Source organism: Fringilla coelebs (genome assembly GCF_963513975.1).
Source record: "Fringilla coelebs genome assembly, chromosome: 8".
Lineage (NCBI taxonomy): Eukaryota > Metazoa > Chordata > Aves > Passeriformes > Fringillidae > Fringilla > Fringilla coelebs.
This window is the reverse complement of record NC_140066.1, coordinates 11,797,130-11,817,068: the sequence shown is the minus strand read 5'-3', so window position 1 is coordinate 11,817,068 and position 19,939 is coordinate 11,797,130. Positions and strand designations below refer to the sequence as shown.

Here is a 19,939-nt window from a genome sequence, read left to right as displayed (position 1 = left end):
GTTTCTGAAGATCAGTGCTTGTTTATTTTTTTCCCCAATAACTTTTCTGCTGGCTAAGAAAAAAAAAGTAATTGCTCCCAAGCCTTTCAGTCTCTACCACTTCATTGTTTTGAATTTGATCTTCTAGGTCTGGATAGCACGACTCTGCAATGTACCTTCAACTGCTTCAAAAATTTCCCATAAGAACAAGTTGTGGAATAAATCTGTTACCTTCTCATCTAGTGACCTTTTTAAGTACAAAAGGATTCCACAGAAATGTTCAGAGACATGTGTTTTACCACATTTTTTTCCATTATCTAAAGTTAAACCCAGGTTCTCTTATTGGTGATAATGGAATGCTGGCTGCCTCCACATCCTCACCCCTGCCCACTTGTAATTTCTGACTGGTTTTATTTCTCTGTCTTGTCCAAGCACTGTGTGTTCACTGACTGTGGTTTCTTGTAAACTTTGCTTCTGCAGGGTCTCATTCCAGTAGGTGCAACTCTGAAATCAGGGCAAGACTTGTAGCCTCAAGTATTTAGGAGTATAACTTGTGACAGGAGCAGGTACAGTTACAGAGATGGGCTCTAAAACTGGAGATTGAAGGGGGAGTCAATTTAAAGGTAGTTTTGGTTTTGACATGTTCACCTAACAGTTGGGCTCACAGTGTCATTCATGATGTGCAGATGTTGAATTGGTGCCAGTTATCCCTTTGCATTGTTTAAGCTACAGTTTAATCTAACTCGTGTTTCAGGTTGCATGATAAAAGCTTAAGGCTTTTATATAATTATTTTATGTTCCCATTGATACAAGAAGAATTGCAAGTGTATATCCTAATATCACAAAACCAAGCTGCTGAAAAATGTATAACAAGTGGCAATTGCCTGATGTTTCTCCTGTGATGCTTCTTAACCCCATTTGCTTGAGAGGACTTTTTGCTGCTGCTGTGTTAGTGGCTCAGTGAGGAGCAGCAGTGGTGCAAGTATCAGGCCAACGAGATGTGCTAATGAGGAGGTTTTTGTACACAGCTTTCAAAGCAGGAGCTGCACCTGGGCTTCAGCAGTGTTGGTTGTGCAGCAGCATGACAAATGCAAGGGTTGCCAAGCTGGTGGTGTGTGCCTCAGCAGCAGTGCTGGCTTGCCAGGTGGGAGAAGGGGAGGCTAGTAGGGTGTCTCTCCTCTCAAAACCTGTAATGTTGTGGTGGCTTCCTTGACCACATCTGCATTGCTGTGACTGCAGAGTTGCTCGAGGGTGTCTTTGATCTTGTCCTCTTCTATTTCTTGTCTCAGATCACCTGAATGGGAGATTAAATGATGACTTTTAGTTACCTGCCATGGCATAGTGGCTCCCAACAATTGTAATATAAAAGTTTGGAGTACTTGCTGTTTGTAATAAACTGCTTCAATTAAAACATTTGTTTCAATAGATACTCTTTCAGCCATTGAAAGTATTGGCCAGATTAAGGTTTTTTTTCCTCTTACTTGACTTCTAAGAACTTATTGACAGAAAAGGAAATTTTGAAATTCTAATACAGGGCAATGTCTGGCACTTTTTTGCCTGTCTGCTTTTTGCTACCATATTCCATATTAGTAAGACTCAACTCTTAGCCTTACAGTTAGTCTATAAAATGTAAAGTATATACATCTCTGGAAAGAAGTCTTATAGATCATATCTGTTATGTCAATACTTCATAGCAGCACTGAAAGCTGCAAGTTCTTTATCCCTATTCCAATATCTGTGTGGCTGCAGGGATAAAATAGAGAGTACTGCAAAATCAAGCTTGTCTGTCAATACAGGATTTAAAAGGCAGCTCATCTTGTGATCCATCCTTGCCCAAGTGCAATTGTTATTTTCAATTTATGTAATTTTTTGTGTTAAGATGTGAGAAACTGCCACAAGATTTTTGGACTCCTGGTTTCAAGGTGATTTTGATTTTGAGCTACACATCTGGGATAGTCCCATACTGCTGGAAGCATTTTAAGTCTTCCCTGACTGTGGAGTGAAACTGAAATGGTGCCCTTCAGATGCTTTACTCAAAGTCTCTGTGAAGGCAGCATTGCGAAAATGGCTGCTTTATCTCCACTTCTGGTTTGCTCACAGCACAGGCAGAACAAATATCTGCCTGCCTGAGAGCATGGTACAGACTCTTTCTTTGGACACAGAAATGCTCTGGGACTGCCAGGCATTTGTGCATGGTGAAGTTGGAAAAAGCTGCTTTTACTCCAAGACTAGTTTTGCTATTTTGAGACTTAGTTATGCCACTGACTCACTGGAATGAAGCCTTCCTCCCTTTGTTAATTTTATTCAACTAATGGTTTAATCAGCTTTTCATAGAGAAGGAAACTACTTTACTCTGATTTTTGGTGATCAATACAGAATGAACCTCTAATATCTTTTACTCATTAACTGGAGAATTGCAGGCAGCATATTTTGGTAACCAAAACCCTCTTGTCTTCTTCACAAATATTCATCCTTCTGTTACAGACAACGTAAATGAGGTTACCTGAATTAAGAAGTCTGCACAAAAGGCCCATTGAATTGTATTTCACCTCAGGACTTGTGTTATCATCTCGTAGAAGTTTGTGTAAGCTTTGAACTAGCTGTGATTCTTTAAAAGATGCTTCAAGAGTTTCTGAAAAATAAGCAAAGAAATGGTAACCCTGAGCTGTTTTTTGAAAATAAACTATAAAGTCATTATGTTTCCTTTTTTAAAGAAAGTTCTGGACTGGCTTCATTTCAAGCTGGCTATACAGGGAAGCCTTCAGCATCTCTCTTCTGCACTGAAGAATTTCTGTGCTCTTTTCTGTACAGAATTTCTTTACTGGCCTTATTCTTGAGGACAGGATCAGTCTGCTGTTGACTGTGTATAATTAACCTTGTAATAAAATCTGCAATGTTCAGTGCTAGAAATGTTGATTCCCATTAGTTGCCGAAATGAGTTTAAGTGTTTTAATCGTAGACAAGCAGTAAAATGGGCTCTTCAGTCTTACATGTTGGTAAAGAAAATTACAAATTTCAAGTTTATTTTTCTTTTCAGTTTACCTTTTGAGGTATGTAGGTTTCTCTGGTGTCTCTTTATTGTAATAAATTCAGACCTTTTTTTCAAGCTATACAGGAAAAGTCTGAAAACATTTGTACCAAACTGAAAATCAGCTCAGGAAAAGTAGTTTGAATCTTTACCATTTTTTCACTTGTTTTATTTGCAGCTTCTACAGTGCCTTTTTATTTATGCTTCTGCTTTATTCTTTCCTTATGTCTGTTTGAAGATTATTTCTGCTACTTACAGTCTTCATTGTCCATTTGAGTATATTATTTGTCCTTCATTTAGCCTTTATCATCTTTTTTTTTGTCTCCATCACCTGCACTTCCCCCTTCTTTTTGTAGGCTTCTAGCATCATATTATGCTGCTCAAATAGTGCCTGTCCACACAGCATGATAATTTGACTCTATCCTAAATAAAAAAAACCCTTCAGGCCATTCCCAAAACCTATTGATTTTATGATCTGAATGGTGACAACCTTTATTTCATGCTGAAGAGCTAAATCTAGACCAGAAACGTGCTTTTTTTGTACATGTTACCTAGAATTAACAGCATGACAGTGTTTCTTAATGATTGAGGATCTCGGACAGATAAATGCTTTTAGGAGGAAAATACCTAAATCGATGGCAGATGCTATTGCCAAGGCATTCAGAGCCTCATTCTGCATGGCAGCATGTTCACTTGTTGTCATGGAAACCAGATGCTTCACTCCGTGTGCTGCCTGGATGGCTTTGACCACTTCCTGTGAAAGCAAAGGTAAAACAGATGGGAATCTAATGTAGGAATGCAGTAGAATGAAGAGGGAAATGAGATTGCACCCTTCAGCTTCTGAATAAAGGGAAATTATTTGTTTGCTGCAGTGCAAACTGACAATATTAAAGGCTAGGGATAACATTGCTTTTGGCACTGGTCATACATGTCTGCTTGGGGCTGGTCTAATATACCTGGAATAGCAATACTTAGAATTAACTATAGATGCATATCTGTAAGACAAATATATATTTTGTTTAGTTTCAATTTCTCCTTATTCCACTCTTTAATTTCAAGCCATCAAACTAGCAAGGATTAGTTTTGCTTTATCAAAGCCTGTGCACACAGTATTTACTTTTTTTAGTCACTACCTCATAGTAAAGCATGGCTGGGATTCTTGTGTGTAATAGCACAGTTTACAAGAAACAGAAACCTGTTTGAAAATGCCAGCACGTAAAGATCGTGCCGGATTTGTCCATCGTGGATAAGTGGGCTCTTTGGAGGTTCCAGAGGACTGACATTTAGGACAGCTCTGGGTTACTTTTACCATTTTAATTTGAAACATTTATGGCCATATAAATCTTTACCTGCTCATTACCATTTGTCAAGCCTTACTGGAGCAGGGTCAGTGTTGACAAGTGGCAGTCAGTGACCATGGTGCTCATTTCTGTGAGATGTCTGTGCTTATGGAGAGCACAGGTCTCCCCCTTACTGGCATTGAGGCAGACCAGAGAGGTTGTCACTGTGAACCTGCATGGTTTTCATTATAGAGCTGCATGTGCTGTTTAATCCCTAGCTCTGTCTACAGGCTTTAAAAATACTTGAGAAGGGTGAAGTAGACACGTGTCAGGGCTGGGTTTCTGGTACCTGGGATCTGTTGCGGTGCAGGATGGATGCCAGCAGCCGGTTGGCCTCTCCGCAGATGCCACGGTGGTCGCTCTCGCTGCACCACTGCACCAGCCTGCTGAGCAGCAGCGGGTCTTGGCCCAGGAGTTCAGCTGCATCAGCTGGAGAGAAGAGCATCAGCAAGAGGTGTTCAAAGTCAGACCCCTCTGTCTGTCACAGGAATACCAATGTAGAAGTAACTGGGGTGGTGGACCTGTGATCAGCAACCTTCAAGAACTCTTAAACTGAAGCACTGAGCTGCTTCTGAAAGATCTTGGGAATATTTTCCAAAGGAATCATGCAGGGGAAGGACAGCATAAACTGTGTCAATAAACCTATCGTTTTAAAGGGGCTGCTGAAGTAGGACTTAAAATAAGCAGCTTTCTGTCTTTGAAAAGAAATATTCTGTTTTGATACTTCAGGAGGCCCATTCCTTTCCCACTTGGCTTTTGGCACTTGCACTTTGAGCCCTGCGCAAATGTAATTGTGGGCTCTGGGGAGCCCGTTCGTGCTGTTTCGGTGATAATTCATTAGTGTTGGTAGTGTGGGAAGCCAAGGCTTAGTACAGAATGGCAGTGTGTCAGTAATTGGATGACCTGAGTCTTAAGAATGTGTGTTGAACCATGTATAAAGCATTATCAAAAATTCCCCTTACTGTGGAAGAGCCTTTTCATTTTCATTCCCCTGTGTTTCAGGAACCGTATCTCAAGACTTGCTAGAAATATTAGTGTCTGTGGTTGGCATTTGGAAAAAACCTCACTAGATTAATTAGAGTTCCACTTCCTAGGATAAGTTACCTGAACATCTGCAACAGAAGGGATAGGTTTGATAGAGGCATCACCCTGCTCCTGTTCCTTTACCTGTCCCTTTCCCTGTGCACTGCATTTCTTTTGAGATACGCTGGAAGAATCAGATGGAGCATGCATGGGAAGGTCAGTGTCAATAAACCCCATGATGGCTCTGGATATTTTCCAGAAGCTGTAAATCAGTCCATGCGCTGTTTTGGGGAAGGGAGATGGGAAAGTGTACACACTTGCTTTTTAATTTGTCCAGTACGCTAAGGAACAATCCATATTTCAAAATCCCACAAGGAATCGGAGAGCTTATAGCCTAGCTGGCATACTTTGTTTTGAGACAAGAGTTACTGGGCATTGCAGGGCTACCTGCATGTTATCTCCTGTAACACAAGACTCTTGTTTCTAGTCAGGTGTTCCTTGTTAGGCTGCAGAGATCACAGTAATCCAGTTTAGTACAGGAAGTTGAATTAACAGGTGGGAAGATGGAACCAGTTTAAGACATTTGTCTCAAAGAGCTCTACTGCCTGTCAAACTGAGTAAAAAACCTGCCTCTGCCACAAACTCCAGCTAGTTACTCCTAAGAGGAAGACCTTTTTACATACAATTTATTCAAATTTGTTATTTTATAAGGCTGAACTTTCAGTTGTGCTGAAAGTCCTTTGGCCACTGAACTGCACAAATTATTCGGCTCCTCTGAATGGTGGAAGAAGCAGGAGTAAACATCTCTTTAGAGTAATGAAGCTGACAGATCTGCCTGCAGTTTTCTGTGGTTAGAAAGATACCTGCCTCTTCTAGTCTGTAAGCCTCAGCATGCCTGCTGATAGTCCGAGTAATGAATTTATACTAGATAAGGCAATTAACTAATTTAGTGTGGACTTCTTAGTAGATATGTGTTCATAAGAGTTTCAGGCTGAGTTAATTAAAGGCAATGTTAGCTCATGGGTAAACAGAATAGAAGGTAATTAAAAGTGGGAGAATTGTGTGTTCATAGGTGGGAATAGATAAACATTGAGTCTCCTACATATTTTATTCTACTTTGCATTTTGATAATTTCTTTCAGATTCAGAAGTTGTACCTTGTGCCAAATTCTGACTTTGTTTTAGGGCTGGTAAATAAAATTTAAAAAGATAATTTAGTGTTTGATAATTTAGTTCTATGTTACTGTGATGTCTCAATTTTAAATGTTAAATGCCTTGTCACAATATAACTTTGGATAACCTTGAGATATAACTTTGGAGAAATGACCTTCTAATGACTTCTTCAAAGCCTCAGAACAAGAAGATTCTAGGTTTCTATGTGTCTTGCAATGTTCATTTCCTACCACAGTGAAATGTAAACAAGAGCAGCTTTACACTGGACTGGAAGTAGTGCAAATTAATAGAAGGACTAGATCTTAATCTTCTATCATGCATGTTAATTTGGTAAAAGATGCAAGTAGTTCGCATATTAAGTGGTGTCTGCAGTAGTGCAGCATGGAATGCAGCAAAGTTTTATCCTCTTCCATATAAAAGTGATGTCTGTAATTGTCCTATGTCTGTTATCACTTCCCATCACAAAATGGTCATAACTATTCTAGCTTTAACTTACATTATTCCTGCATGTGAAGGAATCAGTACTGATTAGTGCTCTAGAGCAGCTGCTCTGGCAATGTGAAAGACCATACCAAACTCCATGACACTTGTTTTGTGTCACTGGGAAGAGCTAAGTAAGCCTAAGGATAAATTAAGATATTGAAGTATATCTTAATGTAATTCCAACATTGCATTTTGAGAAACTTGCACAATGATGTGCACAGAAAGATTGTTGCTTTTGCATACCCCCCTCTGTGTTAAATTGAATTAAATACAAGTAGATAATCCAATACATGAGATGAAAAGTAAATTCAACATTTGAGCCACAGGAGCAAGATAAAACTGGCAACATGTATAGAAAGACTGGTGGAAATTAATTTCTCCTGCCTTCTTCCACCCCAGCTCCCTTTATTCCTTTTGTGTTCTCTAGTTCTCTATTGATTTGTTGTCCTGTGATTTGGCATTAAAACCTGGCTCTTTCATCAGACTCATGCCTTGCTGCTGTATCTGGTGAAGAACACCTCCTTTTTAGGCCTTTGCCCATTCTCACTGCTGCAGATTTGTTCCATGTGGTTTGTTTCTCAACTACCTCTGAGGCTGACCGGGGCAGTCTGGAAAGCGTGCAGCCTCTGGCAATAATCTCTGCTGGAAGCTCTCCAGATGGAGTGGAATTGGGTTAGCAGGACGCTCAGCCTGTAGTCTTGCACAGCTTGTTTTGAAGGGGAAGGGAGGAGGGGAGCTCAGGGCTGATCTCAGTGAGCCTTACCTACCTTGACCATCTGCTAAGGTCCGTAATGTCCCGAGGAGTTTAAACTGCACAGGAGGGCTCTCTGACCTCAGCAGCGCTTCGATCCGCTCTGCAACGCCTTCCTCCAGCATCTGAACCTTGCTGACAACTGCAAAATGGGAAAGAGAGGCTGCTGTGAGGCTCAGTAATGACACAAACATCTCAAAATATAGATATGTCATAACTATTGTGAATTGTGTGCTGTGTTAGGCTTCTAGTGAAAAGTCCAACTTGTTAGTGAGCTCAGACATTAGGTCAGGGCTACCTGTTTGCTTAGACTTCTCTTTTGGGCCAAAACTGTCATAGGAACTGCTCTTGGGTAGTTTTGGTTATTTTGATCTTAGCCCTGCCCAGAACAAACTACAGAAAACACAGCATTGTTGTTGCTCTTCCTTTTTCTAGTTGTAATAGATTATCCATCCACTTGCCCAGGCACTTGAGGAAGCCTGTTCTGTGCTAGCTCACCTTAACTGAACTGGGGGGCAGAAGTGATTTACTCAGCCATATTTCTTGGAAATGGATTTTCTTTTTGTGTATGAGCTCACTGATGCCCCGTTGTTCATGCCTTTGTTTCTGTGCTTTCCTCTCATTCTTGTCTTTGCTCCAGTGGTTGGTGCAGTAAATCCCTTGTAATAATCAGAAGCTTGTCTGCAAGGAGTCTTAATACTGCTTAACTGTGCTACCAAAAGCTGCTTCCTCCAGAGCAATTTTTTTTCCTGTCTTCTGCATATATTTTTGGGGTGAGGAGGAAGATTGGACAGTGAAATGAGGGAATTAACTGTTATATCCCTCATCTTTTTATTGGGCAATTTGAGAAGCACACCCTATTAGGTAACTTGCTCTTAATGTCCTTGTTCTTCAGTGGCACAGACGGACTCCTTTTACTAGATCATAATGACTTTTTAATTTTTTATAAGCATCTGTTATCTTTTAAGATCAATGCTTGAATTGAAGAGTTTTCTATGTCTATTTCCAAGTGTTCACCCATATTTAATTCATGTTTATGGATTTGCACTCAGTGTCTTTCATTTTTCTTTTTCAGGTAGCAGATTATATTGTTGAAAGTGATAGCGTTTGTGTTTCTAGAAGTCTTTCTAGAAGTGTTAGAGAATACCTGGCAGATATTACAGATAAATTACAGATATTTTTATGAATTTATGACAAAAAGTATATTGTAGGAATAGCATTTTAAGTGTCCACACATTTGGAAACATCTAAAATAGTTTATAATAACTTGAACAAAAGAGATAATCAAAATGCTGTATGTTGGTGTAGCCACATTTCTCCTCACAGAGAAAAGCAAGGCAAGAATATTTCTGAGATTCACATTCTCTGAATCTCAGGGAAAGGAAAAACAATTCTTATCTCATTTGCTGTGCCTGTGTTTGTGCAAAAGTAGAATGCAATATGGAGGTTGTTTACCCAAAGTGATGGTGTTTTGTTTCCTTGGCCTGTCAGGGCCAAGCATGTGTTTGTGTGTGTCGGGACTATGAGCTGACAGTCATGAGATGCTGTGCAGTTGAGTGCTTGGCAGATTCAGTTTAGATGTAATGTAATATAGTATAGAATAATGTAGTATAATAAAGTAATTAATTAGCCTTCTGATAAGATGGAGTCAGATGCATCATTCTCTCCCCTTCATCGGGGGTGAAAATATCCACTATGTATTGGTATTTTTAAAATACAACTTAAGATTTAAGATTAAAAGACATTAAGATTTACTAGTTCTGTATAAATTAATATTAGCTTTATGGAAGAGAAAGTTAGACATCCCTACCAGGTGTCTTCACCCCGTTCTCTGTAATTTGGGCTATGAACCCTGTTCTGATTTTATTTTTTGTCTTGAGCTGCTGTGTGCTATTAATATGAAACTATTTCAGCAGCTGGTAATGAGATTACACCTTATGATATTTAAACCCTTCATGTAGATGAGGAATTCCCAATGAATTATTCAGATATATGTTTCTGCAGGGGAGGGGGAAAAGGTCAGTTGCTGGTATTGGTGTTGGACAGGGCTGCAGAGGGTGGCAGTGGGTGAGTCCGTGGTGTCCAGCCGCGCACCTGGAACAGCGAGGCTCTGCAGGGCGCTGAGCGCAGCCTGTTGGACCGAGGTGTCCCCGCTCCGCACGTGCTTCTCCAGCAGGTCCAGGAGCTGGTGGATGACCCCCAGCTGGAACAGCCGCAGGCAGTTCCCATCTGAAGAGAGGCAGAACCAGGCAGGGGAGAGAGGGAAGAAACACGGTGATGCAAATTCAGAATTCAGGGAGTCTTTGCCTTGGCTGTTTTTGTGTCTTGCTAAGATCAAGACTATAGCTTTTACTTTTTTTTTTTTTTTTGCAACCTTCAGCTCTTTAGAGAGAAGTGAGCATCAGCTACCTGTAAACTGATGCTGAGACAGACTCCAGCAGAGCTTAACTCGAGAGAGCTTCCAAGGGATAATCACTGTCAAATTCAAAACCATTGGTTCCCCAGTCCCTTTTTTCCCCTCAGTGCTGCTGCATTTTCCACTATACATGTAGAATACCAGTGGCATTTTTCATTTCTCACCAGGACAGCTTTAATGCTCCTTTAATTTTGCTATTCTACTGATTTGAGACAATATTGTGAAACCAGGGATCTTACCCATAAATGGTAAATCTGATTACTAGTTCTGTACTGCTGTTAGCCTTTGTTTTGTATGAGATAAATTGTCTTTAATGACTCCTTGAAAGAATCAAAGCTGGGTTTTTCTTAGCTCTTTTGAGAAACCCGTTTTCTGAAATGAGAACTCTATTTGTGTTGAACTCACATGAAGCTCGGAAAATTAGTTGACCTGGAGAGATCTGGTTTATTAAATCCCAGTGAATGAGCAGATTTGTACATTCCAAAAAAACTACCACTTTGCCCAGCAATGCACTGCAGTATTTTGTCAGTGCATGTCTGGATCTCTCCTCTTGTCTTTGAGAACTTGCTCTGTACAGGTGGCAGCTTTGTCTTCAGAAGCTGCTTAGCTACCTTGTTAGGAAATGAGAAGGTTCTGCCAAAGAGCAAAAGGAAGCCCTCTATGCTATCCTTCCTTTCTGAAGGAAGTTTCTTGAAGATGCCTTTTGGAAAATAACTTTCTGTATTTTGCTTTATGTAGTTTGTTGTGCCTCAAGAGAAGTATATTTCTGACACACATGAACATCTCCTTATTGTGTGCTTTTACCTTGTGAAAGCTGTTTGTTAAAAATGGCAGAATAGTGTGAGCACTAAATAGAAAGACATATTCACCTGGAATGAAGAGTTATCCATGGAACTATACACACCTCATGCAAATACATGGTCTAGCCAAAAGTAGCTACTTTGTTGCAGTAATAAGCAGATGGGAGTCAGTTTCTTCTTGCAGAAAAGCCAAATCTTGCAGCTCATTTTTGTACAGTTGTCAAGAGCTCATGTATAACTCTAATTGGGTCATAACTTTCTTTCCACTCAATGAATTAGAAAATGCTCGTGTGTGTATGTATAAGACTCTCTCTTAGCCAGGTGTTTCCATATTTTCTTTGTGGATTCTCATGGGACAGGCTCCTTGTATTTTGCAGGTGCAAATGGTTCTCTTACTAGAATAGTTACTTGTGCTAACTGCTTCTCATTCCTCTGATTCTTTCTTATGGGAACTTACAGGTTTAGCTGGTAATTCAGCAGAGCAAGGCCTGATTTTATAAGGCCTTTCTTTTATAATATCTCTACCTGTATGCAACAGTACTTCTCATAGTCTTAACTAAATTTACCAACTGAGGTGTATAGACTTCTGATTTTTGTATGTATAGCATGTAAAAAGGGCCTTAGGGCCTTAGTAATTTAACACCTTGGCTGGTTAGGATGTTATTTCCACCTCAAAGTCATAGACACTTCTGTTGTCTTTTGAACAAGTGCCTATTATTCTTTTCATCTCTTAACATTTAACTTAGTAGTCTGTTTTTCCTCTGTATTCTTACATGTGTTAGATCAGAATTTGTCAAATGCTTGTAGAATGTAGTTGGATATTTTCATGAGAGAACTGTCAGTCTGTGAAATTAGTTAGGATGCTACTCACACAGAAATCTTTTGATACCATTTTATGCATACATTCTGATGGTTTTGCTTGTCATTCTTCAAGTGTTCTCTTGCCTAGTCCTAATCTTTGGAGATCAGAGTATATGAGGAAATTTGCCCAGTCCTCTTTAAAAACAGGTTCCATAGAAATAGGTCACCTCTTTTGGTCTGATAAAATTCTACAGGGAAAATATTTTGATCTTCAGATAGATTAACCTTAATTGAACTTAATTTCTCTCCTCCCCCCCACCTCTCAAACTGAAGAATGTCAGAACATTTTTTTCCCCCCTCATGTAGGAAAGTGCAAATAGGCAGAGCCCATTAGTGGTTGCCTTGCTTTGATTGTCACAGAGCTCCAAATTGCTTTTCTCTCCTATGGAGTTTTTGCTTGGATAGCAGCAGAACATTCGATTTAATGGCTCATAGTTAAAATCTGATAGGAACTTTTCATAGCTGCAAAAGCTGTCTGTCATCTTTTCACTGCCTGGAAGTCATTTGATGCTGAGAACAGATTTCCATAGGATTTTTTTTTTCACTCGGATTAAAAGCTGTGCATACATCAGTGGCACACACTGAGTCAGGAGAGGGATTATTCACTTCTTCCACATGAAACATCTCATGCTGTTGTGGGGAAGATGGGGGGAGAAGAGGGAGTGACAAAGCAAGCCATTGAGCTGAGTAAATTGAAATAGCTAGTTAAAGGCACTGGGGGCACTTCTGTGGCCTTTGGAGAGCCATGATGCACAATGGCTGATTCAGAGCAAGGTATGAGGCAAGGCAGAAAGGGAGTCTAGAAGGGTTGTGAGGTGGAGGTGAAGAGATGTGTAGATGATAGCTTGCTTCAAAAAAAAAAAACCCAAAACCAACATTCATGGATGTGTGGGAATTTTTTCTGGTAATGAAGCACCTATTAATGCAGAAAGGTGCACAATTTTGTTAATTGAGTTTGAAGGCAGTACAGTGCCTATCAGTGAGCTAGGACAGGAAGTGGGGGGGAATCTTTTGCTGACTGATTGAGCACAGCATGCTTTCCAGGAGTCTGCTCATAAGAATATCTCTTTCTCTCTGCAGAGTATAAAGGCTCATTGCTTTCTGTAATAGGAATTGAAAGATAAAATGGCTTATCTTGAGATTTCTTCCCATCTCAATGTCCGAGTAACCCTCCCTTCCCAGAAGTGATTTAAAACATAAAGCAGCAGTAACTCTGTGGATTTTTTTGTTTGTTTGGAGGTTTTTCTGTGTGTTGTTGTTTGGTTTTGGTGGGTTTTTTTTGGTGTGTGGGGTTTTTTGTGTTTATTTCTAGCAAATATATTTGCCATTAAGTATTTTCAGAGTCTCCTCTCTAATATAGTGTGGTTCAGCCAAAAAAAAAAAAGTCCAAAGGCTTGCATACTTGATCACCTCTTTCTTTACAATTATGCCCCCCAAATTATTTTAGTATCAGTAACATCTGTAACTTAAAAGCATGCAAGTCTCTAGTCTGCAGAAGAGTGAGTAACTATTTCAGAACCAGGGAGTAGTGAAATCTGATAGTGTTTGTTTTCTCTGCACTTTCCATCTTTAAAGGGTAAAGAATAACCAAAGTTGCCCTTTCTTTTGAAAAATTAGCAATAAGCCTTGCCCCTGTCTTGGTACCTGCAAGTGTCTGGATGTCATGCAAATATCTGTGTTCTAAGAGATGATGCCACAACCCTTAGCAAAAACCTTCTGTGTTTGTGTTATGAGAAATAGAGAATCTCATATCTGATTATAATAAGCCCCAAACTGAACTGTTCTGTCAGTGATGATTTAGTTTGTTGTTAAGATTAATAATTGAAGACCTTTATGTTGTTGATTGCTTTGGGGTTGAGAGTGGTGGCATGCAGTCTGTGGGCAGTTCTTGATATTTTATTTTTTGATCCATATTGCCCAAAATACAGCATAGCAGCAATACAAACTAAGTTACTCTTAGGCACAAGCACTGGGCTATAGGCTATAGAAATGAAAAGTGTCATGCCTGAGAACTCCTGCAAGGATGATGAAAGAGATTGTGAATAGGTCCCTCTTTAAGTGAAAGAAACCTCCAGAAACGGAAACTCTTCTGCTAAAGAGGCTTTTGGGTGTTGATTCTTTATGTACCTGGCCTGTAATATTCCCCTTTTTACCTCCAAGGAGCAGAGAGACAATGAGATCTGATGCAGCCTTCACAATGCATGCATCTTCAGCCTGGGAACTGCCTTGGAGCCTCAGCAGGATCTCAGACAGCACCTCTGGCACACCTGCATCCACCAACTGCACTTTGAGAGCATCTGTAGAGATAACAGCAAAAGCACATTAAAAGCTTCTTGGCTCTTTGTGGAGGCATTTCAAACTAGAAAGCTGAAACCTTGAACTTTAGCCAGTTGTTTTTCAGGTGCAGTCACTGTTTTGGTTTTGTTTAGAGCAGCTTTCTGGAGATAGGATGATACTGAGGCAGACTGAGCAAAGCTTTCTGCATTGGTCTTTGGCATTTCTTGTGTTGCCAGTCTAGAGCTTTCATGTCTTTCAAATCTGTGCCAGATATCTAGATATTTTTAGTGGAGCAGTGTCAGTGCTTTAGTGTTGCACTGCTGCTTAGAGTATGCATCTTCACAGAGTCACAGAATATTCTGAGCTGGAAGGGATCCACAGGGAGCAGCAGTCCAACTCTTCAGTGAATGGCCCAAACAGGGATTGAACTGGTACCCAGTAGTTCTGATTTTTTAAATGAAAAAATCATCCGTGTTGCTGCTTTCCTCTTACCCACCATGGAGAGTAAGTGTGAATCTGCTGTCTTTTGGATGTACTGAACTGCAGGGGAATGGTAGTTTCTCCTTCCTTTGTTTTTCTCACCTGTTCTCGTGTTGTCTGGCCCAGGATCTCGCATGTTCTTGGGGCTTATTTCTCCTGAAAGGCTTGCTGGTTCTGTTAGCAGGATCCCATGGCAAACTTGGAACCCAGAGCTTAAACCAGTACAATACCCAGTCTCCCCTTCTTCCACCCAGACTGAAAGGAGCCTTACCATTTTCTGCAAGTGCTTGCAGGACTTCAAAGACAATTTCTAACCTCTCGTGGCTCTCTGCTCTCCTCAGTTGTTTCACCAGTTGTTCAGCAACTTTTGTCTTGCTTAGAGCTTCCTTGGCTGAATCTGTATGTGATCAAGTCAGGATTTTGAATTTTTATTTGATTAAGTGTTTAAAGATATCTCCCTATGATCTGAAGTGATTAGACACTGTCTTTGAATGGTTTTTTTTGTTCTTGTAGACTCTTCTGTTTCTTTGGACAGCACTGAGACACCAGAGCTCTCTCCCTTCTCCCCCCAAGTTCTACTGGTTTTCTGTAGCTTTAGGTGTCAAATTAATCCTGGCTTAATTTCACTGACTTGCACGAGTCCATCTGTAGTATGATTATTTAATATAACAATTGGCACATGTCAGTTTGCTGTAATAGTATATTTTTTTTGCCTTGATTAGGTGCTTCTAGCCTTGCTGGTGTCCTAAACACCTGCAAGATGTATGTTAGCAAAGCTTGCCACTATTTGACATAGAATACATTTCAGTTGAATATCGTATTAAATAATATAACAGCTATAACAAGGACAGACCTCCTTAGAGAGTAATGTGACAGTGTGATATCCTGTCCCCTTCCCTTCATATCCCCCTAAATGCAGGAAGATAAATTTTAGCCAGACCAAATATAGAGAGTGATAATAACTTTGTACTTGGTCTTTTTCTTCCATTACTACTCACAACTTGTGTAAAGTAGGGCAAATATATTTTAAATGAGTGGAGATGCTTTTGTTTTGAAATTTGTGTAAATGGAAGCTGTTTTAGTAAGGTATAGAAAATTAACTATTAAATAGAAATTAAATTTTAATAAGCAAGCTTTTAATGTACCAAATCTGAAGTTGTTGAAACTGTCAATTTACTATGTGAAATTATGCCATCTCTTAATTTGGGGTCAAAAGCTGTTAAACTTAATTGTTTTAATGTAGTATAAGTAATTGCTGGTACTACATAAAAGAGTAGTTATTTCTCCAATCCAGATACTGTGGCTGTTCCTGATTAGATATCAGTAGTGTTTTAAAAACAAAGCCCAAACACCAGCCCTACCCCACACCAAAAATGAAGGAGAAAACAAAGCCCACAGAGCTGTGGGCATGGAAAGGCAGTGGCAGTGTGGAGATGATATTTTGCTCTAAGATGCAGAAACTTTAAAAAACCTAAAAACGACCTTACTTACCAAGGTCTGCCAGATTGTACAAGGCCAATAGAGCAACGTGGACAAGTGCTTCACTCTCTGCATAGTCAGTCAATATTCGGACCAGTGATGGGATCACTCCAACCTTCACCAGCTCTTCCTGAAGGCTGCCTGGTCAGCAGAGCAGAGGTGTTAAAGGTGGTTAAATCAGGAACTGATTAAATCAGAGGAAAGGGCCCAACTGAGATGCTTAGCAGCGAGGCAGTCTGGTTCTTTCTCACACTGTTAGTTAGAAATTGTAAAGCTTTTGGTGGTGGCTCCAGGCTAATGTGAGTGTGGAGGAAATGCAAGTCTGGGACAGATTCTTGCTAAACCTCCTGGTTTGACTTTGACTTAAGGCATTCAGCCACTGTCTCCATCCACATGTGCTTGCTAAGGAAAACCCTGATAACTGTTTCTGTTTGTAGTTTGTTATGTAATGAATGAAAGCTTAATATCTGAAATGATTTTGAGGGTGCCAAGAACTGTAAGATGCAAAGTTGGACAGTGATGGTTGCTTTAACAGCACAATGGCACTGCTTTTGCAGCAGTCCTGAGAGCTGGGGCTGCTGCTTGGGTCACAGAGTGGATGGCAGACACCAGAAAGGCTCTGGTGCTGTTGTAGCCCAGGCAATTGGAATTCAGACAGGGAATTGGTGAAGTTAATTTTTCTTCTCTTTGATGCATTTATTGCTGTGTTAGTAATAGGATTTATTAAAGCATGTCACAGTTGTCTTGGCAAACGTGTGCTGGGCCTGTGCTCTGCCAGAAGGGAAGCAGATGTGCAGGATGGCCATATGCTGCAGCAGTGCTGTGTACAGGAGTTACATGAGCTGGGAATGTAATTTTAGGGAACGGCTTTTTTAAAAACTATTGTGTCATTCCCTGACCAATACATGTAACTCGCAGGGAGCTCAGTGGAATCTATACCAGGTACCTATCACGCTTGGATTTCATAAGAATAGTGAAGGAGGTAAACCCACAAATTTCTAAGTAAAGTTGTGCAGATCCACACTAGAAGGATTAGAGAAGATAGGTTGAAGGCAGAGAGTAATGGATATGAGATACTGGGTGAAAATTTCCGTATTGTTTTCAGTATACAGTAAATATTTTGGGCAATCTGGAAGTTAAAGATATAAAAAAATCTTAAATTGTTTTGGGCAAGTAAATGAAAATTGTTTAACTTTTGAGCCCAGCTAGCAAGCCGGGTATCCAGGGAATTTGGAGCACAAAGATCTCCTGCATGAAAGCAGTGGTTCTCAGAGAAGACTATTCCTTGCTTAGATAAATATCTCAGTATTTTTTTAATCTCTTTTTTCCTAACACACTTTTTAAACAAGTGCTTTGCTTTATAGATGTTCTTATTACTTTGGAAGAAGTCCAAGCCATTCAGGATTTGGACCCAAGGCAACTCTGCAAAATTGGTTAAAACATGTGTGAGGCTCTGCTCCTCTTGTGATTTCAAAGCAGTTCTGACAGAGATGTGCTACTTGAAGTCAAAAATGTAGGGGGGAATCCCGGAGTTCAGGCAGTGCTTGGGGTGCATTCAGCCAGGGGTCTGTGAGCTCTGTGAATTGCATACCCAACTGGAGGCTGAGGTGCATGATGTGCTCGGGTCTCATGAAGTTATTCTGAGTTACAGGTTGCAGTGCCCTTTAAAATGATGCCTTAGAGCCAGGGAAAAGCAGATTCTCCTCAGAGGACACTTACGGTTATCGTAGCAGATACGGCCGATGGCCCTCCCAGCGTGCAGCAGCATTTCTTGGTCTGTGCTCTCCAGCAAAGGTATCAGTGTTAGAACCAAATCTGCTTCAATACATGGTATCTTCATTTCCTCTGAGTGGATAGAAGAGAGGGAATAAAACAATTGCAATAGCTGGTAGCCATGAAACAAAATTCAAGAGTGAAAAGATGAAGCCAGTGTGCTGTAAGATGCCTTGTAGTAATAGTTGAGCATGACTCACCATTTTTGGCTATCTCTGAGAGCACGTGGGCTGCTTTCACTGCACATCGTGGATTGCCCTTCAGGATTTTGGCCAAAGTTGGGAAGATCCCACTCCCTCTGAGTAGGTGGAAGGATCTCTGCTCTGCAGTGATAAGAGTGTTAGCAATACCTGCAGTAGGTTTGCAGCTGTTTTATTCACATGTGCCTTTGTTTCCTAGAGTTCTGAGTGGGTATCTGTGGGATCCAATCTTCCAATTTAACAAGGTTCTTAAAGGCTGTCTGAGTCTGAATGCATGGGCACAGTCACCTGCTTGAATTGCAGCAAGTGTGGTTCCAGCTGATTACTCTGCTTTATGCTGAATTGAAGCAGGGGTGGCAAGGCAAAGAGGAAAACAGTTTCATCTTCTCTGACTATAAAAGGATGTCTGCATAAGGCATGGGAAGTCAGGGATTAAGATGCTATTCCTGAGGCATGGCCTAGCAATTAATTCTGTAGGTAGGCACAATATCTTTTATTAGACTAGCAATTAGAACAGACAATTCCCTTAGCCTTTTTTCATCAAAAATATGGCCAGCTGGCTGAAGATAGTAAATCACCATCTGCCAGGAGACTCAAATAAATGCAGGTTTATGTCATTTTAGGAGAATGTGCAAAGGCTTTAGGGACTCTTGTATAAGTAGACTAGAAACTACTTTTAAAATGCCTGACCTGACAGGGTCACCCTAAATTAATCCTAGGAGTTTGTAATAAATAGAATATTAAACCTGGAATTTCTCTGGAGCTTTTGCTATTTTAGTGACCAGAAACTTTATCTGGTCACAGGTAATTTTGTGAGTTTTATACAGAGACAAAAGAAAGCAACACAGCCCGAGGACAGCTATAGTTCCAGCAGCAATCACTTCTTGAAATAGAGATTATCACAATAAACAAAACCTGCCATGAATTCTTTTGAATTGTGCAAATGGTTAATTGGTGATCCAGAGTGATACTTAACTATCTTCAGTAGTAGCCAGGAGAATCCCATTCAAACTTTCAAGGATCTGATCTTCAGCTTCTGTGTCATCTCCACAAAGCCCAAGGTATTCCAGGTGCTTATTCAGGGATTCTATACAGAATTGGATAGAAAACTTTGGTGAGCAAGCATGGAAAATACTGAGTTCCTTGTGCTCATGCTTTTCAGTGCTAATGTCTTATTGTAAATAATTTCCTGAAGGGTCAAGGTCTAAATATGCTTATTTATTCCAAGAGCATGAGGTCAAAGGTGTGGTCACTTCTCAGACAGCACACAGCTCTTGTGCAGGCATAAGCATGCAGGGAAAAATTCTATCTGGAAACAGAAATTAACATATAATAACTGTGGCAGAGTTGGAGGTGGGGAGGAGAGAGGAATAATTACAGGACCCAAATCAAGCCTGTCATTTCAAAATACCTGTTTATCATAAAGGCAGTACTTGCAGCTCAACTATCTACTGTGGCAGCGGCCAGTAGCAGGTCCTGAAAGGATGCAAGAAACAGATGGGGTCAAATACTTCTCCCTTTGTTTCTGGCAACTGTGGCCTTTAGAAACATACCTAGTATTTACATCAATATATATCTAATACATGTTGATCAACTTGTATTTGTTCTTTTTTTTATCTGTATAAATTAGTTGAAAATTTTTATTTCCACATCCCACAGTTCCACAGTTTCACTGTTGCAAGAGGAAGATATTTCCCTTTGTTTTAAAATATTTACCAAAAAGGTGAAAGTTGATGGCCTTTGAGTTGCTATCATAAGAGAAAGGAATTATCCTTCACTATTAGCTCTTCCATGTCTGTCATAATCAGATGGATTTTTATTATAGTCCACCTTTGTAATTCCTCTGTCAATTTGCTTAATATTTACAGTAACTTTGA

At 40.1% G+C, this 19,939-nt stretch overlaps 1 protein-coding gene across 1 annotated transcript; it reads right to left on the bottom strand.

The window, feature by feature from the left end:
• Positions 1-508: 508 nt before the first annotated feature.
• LOC311156451 (rap1 GTPase-GDP dissociation stimulator 1-like) lies at positions 509-17,929 on the bottom strand (the record flags this gene model as incomplete). The annotated part of the gene is made up of 10 exons (XM_084210375.1): positions 509-1,273; positions 2,483-2,611; positions 3,635-3,761; positions 4,637-4,776; positions 7,793-7,918; positions 9,871-10,005; positions 14,007-14,150; positions 14,882-15,007; positions 16,102-16,226; positions 17,805-17,929. The coding sequence occupies 10 exons, from the start codon at positions 17,927-17,929 to the stop codon at positions 1,140-1,142; spliced, it is 1,311 nt and encodes a 436-aa protein (XP_084066501.1). The 3' UTR covers positions 509-1,139.
• Positions 17,930-19,939: the final 2,010 nt, after the last annotated feature.